Source organism: Cynocephalus volans, chromosome 1 (genome assembly GCF_027409185.1).
Source record: "Cynocephalus volans isolate mCynVol1 chromosome 1, mCynVol1.pri, whole genome shotgun sequence".
Taxonomy (NCBI): domain Eukaryota; kingdom Metazoa; phylum Chordata; class Mammalia; order Dermoptera; family Cynocephalidae; genus Cynocephalus; species Cynocephalus volans.
Window position 1 is genome coordinate 260,664,004 of NC_084460.1, and position 7,726 is coordinate 260,671,729.

General features: G+C 34.5%; 1 protein-coding gene across 1 annotated transcript; it reads left to right on the plus strand.

Annotated features, from left to right (window-relative positions):
* The first annotated feature begins 310 nt into the window (after positions 1–310).
* On the plus strand, positions 311–1,107 carry LOC134384046 (nascent polypeptide-associated complex subunit alpha). The gene has a single exon (XM_063105690.1). It carries the CDS (start codon positions 356–358, stop codon positions 1,001–1,003), a length of 648 nt encoding a protein of 215 aa, XP_062961760.1. The 5' UTR covers positions 311–355; the 3' UTR covers positions 1,004–1,107.
* The last annotated feature ends 6,619 nt before the right edge of the window (positions 1,108–7,726 follow it).

A 7,726-nucleotide genomic window follows, 5' to 3' on the forward strand; every position in this document is an offset into this window, starting at 1 on the left:
CAGTTTTACTCATAATGATTATAATTCCATGGTAACTGTTGTAATTTAAACAGGTGAGAAGCAGTCTAACAGATTCAGGTTGCCGTACAGTATGCAGGCCTATTGGTGCAGCCCTACTTAATAAGCTTGAATCAGGACCTCAACTCCGGCAGTCAGGAAAGTAATTTTATTTGCTCATACAGTGGTATCTAGACACTTCAAAACAAAATAATGTTTTAAAAATTCAAAAGCAACTGGTTTCATAAGCATCTGTGAATTTGTGACTTTTCTCATGCTGTTCTCTCCATCTAAAATATCCTTCCCGCTGCTTCGCTCTTTTTCTACCGCCATCTTGGTTCCGTGTTCCCCGCACAATATGCCCGGAGAAGCCACAGAAACCGTCCCTGCTACAGAGCAGGAGTTGCCACAGCCCCAGGCTGAGACAGGGTCTGGAACAGAATCTGACAGTGATGAATCAGTACCAGAGCTTGAGGAACAAGATTCCACACAGGCAACCACACAACAAGCCCAGCTGGCAGCAGCAGCTGAAATAGATGAAGAACCAGTCAGTAAAGCAAAACAGAGTCGGAGTGAAAAGAAGGCACGGAAGGCTATGTCCAAACTGGGTCTTCGACAGGTTACAGGGGTTACTAGAGTCACTATCCGGAAATCTAAGAATATCCTCTTTGTCATCACAAAACCAGATGTCTATAAGAGCCCAGCTTCAGATACCTACATAGTTTTTGGGGAAGCGAAGATTGAGGATTTATCTCAGCAAGCACAGCTAGCAGCTGCTGAGAAATTCAAAGTTCAAGGTGAAGCTGTTTCAAACATTCAGGAAAACACACAGACTCCGACCGTACAAGAGGAGAGTGAAGAAGAAGAGGTTGATGAAACAGGTGTGGAAGTTAAGGACATAGAATTGGTCATGTCACAAGCAAATGTGTCAAGAGCAAAGGCAGTCCGAGCCCTGAAGAACAACAGTAATGATATTGTAAATGCTATTATGGAATTAACAATGTAACCATTGGAAAATGAGGACTTTTTTTGGTGTTTCAAAAAAGTTAACTACAGCTTGGTTTGAAATTTGTACTGTTTCTATCATTAATAAAGTTTGGCTTCTTGTTGGATGAAAAAAAAAAATAAAATAAAAATAAAATAAAATAAAATATCCTTCCCCATTCTTTCTGCTAAACAAACTCTTACTCATACTTCAACACACAGCTCTAGCCAGAAAATAAATAACCTGATTAAAAAATGGGAAAAGTTCCTAAATAAACATTTCTCAAAAGAAGGCATACAAATGGCCAGCAGGTACATAAAAAATGCCCAACAACACTAGTCATCAAAAAAATCAAATTAGAACCAAAATGACATATCATTTCACATCTGTTAGAATGACTATTATCAAAAACATGAAAGGTAACAAGTGTAAATGAGGATGTGGAGAAAAGTGTATATCATTGGTGGGAATGTGAATCGCTACAGGCATTATGGAAAACAGTACAGAGTTTTCTCAAAAAATTAAATAGAATTACCATATGATCCAGCAATCTCACTACTGGACATATATACAAAGAAAATGAAATCAGTATGTCAAAGAGATATCTATACTCCCACGTTTCTCACACTATTATTCTCAGTACTGGATATATGAAATCAACCAGTGTCCATCAATAAATTAATAGATAAAAAATATGTGGAATATATACATAATGGACAACAGCATTAAAAAAGAAAGAAGCCCTGTCATTTGCAGTAACATGGATGAACCTGGAGAACATTATATTAAATGAAATAAGTCATGCACAGAAAGAAGATACTGCATGATGTCACTTATATGTGGAATCTAAAAAAGTCAAACTCATAGAAGCAGAGTAGAATGATGGTTACCAGGGTCCAGGGAGACCTGGGGGTGAACATTGGAGAGACGTTGGTGAAAGGATTTCAGTCAAACAAGAGGAATAAGTTCGAGATATATTGTACAACCTGTTGTCTATAATGAATAACGATGTTTTGTGTACTTGTGAATTGTAAGAGTGTAGACTTGAAGTATCCGCATCACACATGCACACAAATAAGCATGTGAAGTAATGCAAATGTTAGTTACCTTGATTTGACCATTCCACAACCTACACATATACCACATCATGTTGTATGCCATAAATATATGTGATTTTTATTTGACAATTTAAATAAATAAATAAATAAAAGACAAAATGAAACAAAAGGTCCTACAGAGAATAAAAGCTTGACTAGCTATATTATTTTTTAAAAAAGAAAAGCAACCTAGACTCAAATGTAAACCACTCTGTGGAATGTTTTTACTTCTTCAGAAAGAGATATTCTCCGTTCTCGCTTCTCCTCCAGTATGGTATTCATAACTTATTTACTATGTTGGATCATAATAGAAGCTATTCCTGGAACATGGACTGGATATATTAATTTATACGTTGGGATTCTAATTATTTTTACATCCGAACAATAGGAGAACTAATTGTCTAATGATTTCAATTCTCATCTCCTCTGCTTGCTACTTTAACCTGTATCAAGGTGCTGGCATATTAAATTACTCATCATAAGCATGCTTGGGACATGATCTATTGAGACTTTCACTAATTTGGGTAAGGCCAATATATAGGTAAGGTCTCATCTATACTATTTCGTCATTCATCTTGTCCCTTTCACACCATTGTGAGGATAAAATAAAATAACACATAAGAAAATGCTATATAAACTTATAAAGATGTAAATCTATCATTTTATTCTTGTCATCATGTATTGAAAAGATATGCATATAGTCTTGGATATGCTTATGTAGCTCTAATTGGAATTGTGTTATTTATCTATTTTTCTTCTATGTGGAGTATTTTTTCTTTTTCTTTTTTCTTTCTTGCTCTGTGTGTGTGTGTGTAGTGTGTGTGTGTGTAGTGTATGTGTGTGCTTAACCTATATCTGTCACCATATTGCTGCAAAAACTTTGGCAGTATGTTAAAACCTTTTTCAAGTACATTTAAAATGATTCTCCTCTAATAAGAGAACCTTGCTTCAGGCATGTTACAACCAACTGGAAATCTCAGCCTACTTAGATCCATACTTATTAATTCTATTATTTTAGAGTGTCTTGTATCTGCAGATGACTAATTTTACACATTCGATGTTCATTCCAATTCAGATTCTGAGAGTAATATTTCTAACACCATGCACATATCTTGGAGATACATACTCTTTGGAAATTAAAGTTCCATGGAGTACCTAAAGGATTAATGTTCAATTTGTAGAAATATTTACCATATATTTTTATTTATAACGCAAAAGCAATGAGTTCACTATTGGACCATATGTTCTTAACACAGCACAATCTATTGCAGTGCTCTTCAGTAGAAATTTCTGCAATGATGGAAATGTTCTACAGTGCTATGGTAGTCACTAGCAACATGTAAGTATTCAATAATTGAGATGTGGCTAGTGCAACTGCAACACTGAATTTTCGGTTTTATTCTGTTTTAATCAATCTAAATCAAAATTAAAATAGCCACACGTGGCTAGTGGCTACCAAACTATATAACAGAGATCTACAGATTCCACTGAAAGTAGCTAATTAGACAACATAATAATTTAATATCACATAATATATTCTCTGAAAAATATAAGACATTTTATAAAAAAGGACAACTTCAGTAGATGTATAAGAACTGGGATTCGAGTAAAAATATAAACCATGGTTTTTAGAGGAGTAGGAGTGCAATTCATTTAGCAGCTATTGAGTGTCAATTGTGTGTTAATCACCATGTTTGACAACATATATGAAATTTGGAATTAAAACATACAGAAATAACAATAGAGTCTTTTTACCTGAAAAGTTCCCAACGTAAAAAGAATTCTTTAGAAACAAACACTGATTTTGAGGTTTTCTGTACAGGCATGCGTCACTTTATTGCACTTTGCTTTATTGCTCTTTGCAGATATTTTGTTTTTTACAAATTGAAGGTTTGGGGAAATCCTGCATCGAGCTAATCTATCAGTGTCATTTTTCCAACAGCAGAGCTCCCATTGTGTCTTGTCATATTTTGATAATTCTCGAAATATTTCAGACTTTTTCATTATTATTATATCTGTCATGGTAATCTGCAATTGGTGGTCTTTGATATTACAACTGTAATTTTTCTGGGGTGCCACAAACTATGCCATAAAATGTGGCAAACTTAATTGATAAATGTTGTATGTATTCTGCCTGCTACACCGTGTGTCTGGCAGTTTCTTTATCACTCACCTTCTCCTTGGCTCTGCCTATTCCCTTAGACACAACAATATTGTGACTAGGGCAATTAATAACCTTACAGTGGCTTCTAAGTGTTCAAGTGAAAGGAAGAGTCACATGTCACTTAATTTAAATCAAAAGCCAGAAATGAGTAAGCTTAGTGAGGAAAACTCGTTGAAAGCTGAGACAGGCCAAAGGCTAAGCGTCTTGTACCAGCCAGTTAACCCTGTTCTGAATGCAAAGAAAAAGTTCTTGAAATAAATCAAAAATGCTGCTCCAGAGCAAGCAGAAGAAAGAATTTCTGCTTGAAGACACTCTTCTCAAAATAACTCAGGCAGACAAAAAAAGAAAAAAAATTTTTTGAATGAAAAAGAAACCTACAAGAGAAAAAATCTATGAGGTTGTTCCAGGCAACATTAAGCACAGAAACATCCAAATCATAGGTGTTCCAGAAGGGGAGGAAAAAGGAAAAGGCATTGAAGACATATTCAATGAAATAACAGCAGAAAACTTTCCAGGTATAGGGAGAGACATGGACCTTCAGATCCAGGAGTCTCAAAGATCCCCAAACAGATTCAATTCAAAAAGATCCTCTCCAAGACACATAATAGTCCAACTGGCAAAACTCAAAGACAAAGAGAGAATCCTAAAAACATCAAGAGAAAAGTGTAAAGTCACCTATAAGAGAGTCCCCATCAGAATAAAAACAGACATCTCAAGAGAAAATCTACAGGCCAGAAGAAAATGGGATGATATATTCAAAATACTAAAATTTTTTTAAAAAGCCAAGAATGCTATACCCAGTGAGGCTATCCCTCAGTAATGAGGAAGAAATAGTGCATTTCCCAGACAAACAAAAACTGTGGGAGTTCACCACCACACCATGAGCCCTACAAGAAATCCTCAAGGAAGTCCTGCATACATCCATAAAATGAAAAACACTACCCAGAACACACAAGAAAGAACAAAACCCACTGGTAGAACAAAAATTCAAACAAAAAAAGGAAGAAACTAAAATAACCACTGCAAAAAGCCAACAAACACATAAGACAAATAAAAGGAGAAGAAAGGAACAAAAGATATTTGAAATATCCAAAAAAAAAATCAATAAAATGTCAAGACTAAAATGATACTTTTCAATAACAACAATAAATATTAACAGGTTAAATTCTGAACTCAAAAGACTGACTGGATTAAAAAGAAACTCCCAAAATAAAAAATAAATAAAAATTTAAAAATAAAAATAATTTTTGTAAAAAAAAGCTATACTCAGCAATATTCTATGTACAAGAGACTCACCTCACCAGTAAAGACACAAGACTAATAGAGAAGTGATGGGAAAAGATATATATCACCAAATGGAAAACAAAAGTGAGCAAGAGTAACTATTCCTTTATCAGATAAAATACACTTTAAGCCAAAAACCAGAAAAAGAGACAAAGAAGGCCAAAGTGTATGATAAAGAGATCTATCCAGCAAGAAGACATAACAAACATAAACATATATGTTCCCAACCCCAGAGCACCCAGCTATATAAAACAAACACTACCAGACCTAAAGAAAGACAGAGACCATAATATAATAATATTTGGGGACCCCAAAATCCCATTATCAGCATTGGACAGATCACTTAGGCAACAAATCAACAGAGAAACACAGGGTTTAAAATGCACATTAGACCAATTGGACCTGGCAGACATCTACAGAACATTTCATCCAACAATCACAGACTTTCTTATCTGCAGCACATGGAACATTCTCCAGGAGAGACTGTATGTAAAGTTACAAATCATTTCAACAAATTTTTAAAAATTGAAATCATTTCAAGTATCTTTTCTGATCACAATAGATTAAAACTAGAAATCAATAGCAAGTAACACTCTGGAAACTATACAAATACATGGAAATTAAACAACATGCTCCTGAATGACCTATTAGTCCTTAAGAAATTAAACAGGAAATCAAAAAATTTCTCAAAACTAATGAAAATAAAGACACATCAAACCAAAACCTGTGGGATACTGCAAAAGCAGCATTAAGAGGGAAGCTTATTGCAATAAATGCTTACATTGAAAGAATGGAAATATTTCAAATAAACAACCTAATGCTACACTTCAAAGAACTAGAAAACAAAGAACAATCCAATCCCAAAATTAGTAGATGGAAAGAATTAAGATCAGAGCAGAGCTAAATAAAGTAGAGACCCAAAAAAGTAATACAAAAGATCAATGAAACAAAAAATTAGTCTTTGAAAAGATAAACAAAATAGACAAACCATTAACTAGGCTAACTAAAAAAAGAAGAGAGAAGACCTGAATAAAAAAAATCAGAAATGAAAAAGGAGACATTACAATCAATATCATAGAAATACAAAGCATCATTAAACACTATGATAAACAACTATACAGCAACAAATTTAAAAACCTGCAGGAAATGTATACATTTCTGGACACATACAAAGTACCAGGACTGAACCATAAGAAACAGAAAACTTGAACAGACCAAGAACAAGCAATGAGTTTGAAGCTGTATTCAGCAGCCTCCCAACAAAGAAAATCCTGGGACCAGATGGCTTTACTACTGAATTCTAACAAAGCTTTGAAGAGGAATTAATACCAATTCTCTTCAAACTATTTCAAAAAATGAAACAAGCCATTCTCCATAACTCATTCTATGAGGCCAGCATCACCCTGCACCAAAATCAGACAACAACTCAATAAAGAAAAGAAAACTACAGGCCAGTACCCTTGATGAACTTAGACACAGAAATTCTCAACAAAATTTTAGCAATCAGAATACATCAAAAAATTATACACCATGATCAAGTGGGATTCATCTCAGGGATTCAAGGATGATTCAAGATATGTAAGCCAATAAATGTGATACACCGCAACCACGAAATCAAGGATAAATACCATATGATTATCTCAATAGATACAAAAAATCAATTGATGGAATTCAACATCCCTTCGTGATAAAGACTCTTAGCAAATTAGGCACAGAAGAATAGTATCTCAACACAATAAAAGCCATATATGACAAACCCACTGCCAGCATCATCCTGAATGGGGAAATGCTGAAAGCTTTTCCAAGAACAGGAACAAGACAAGGGTGCCCATTCTCACCAATCCTATTTAGCTTAGTATTGGAAGTAGTAGCCAGAGAGAGAAATAAAGGCATCCAGATGGGGACAGACAAAGTCAACCTGTCCATGTTTACAGATGACATGTTCCTATATACAGAAAAACCTAAAGACTCTACAGAAAAACTCTGAAGAGTTGATAAACAATTTTAGTAGAGTTGCAGGATACAAAATCAACATGCAAAAATCAGTAGCATTTTTATTCTCTGGTAACAAACTTTCAGAAAAAAATCAAAAAAGCAAGCCCATTTATAGTAGTCACCAAAAAAATAAAATACCTTGGAATAAATTTAACCAAGGAGGTGAAAGTTCTCTACAACAAGAACTACAAATCACTGCTGAAA

Coding starts and splice junctions, on each gene's coding strand:
- LOC134384046 (XM_063105690.1), top strand. CDS start 356: ATGCCCGGAGAAGCCACAGAAACCGTCCCTGCTACAGAGCAGGAGTTG.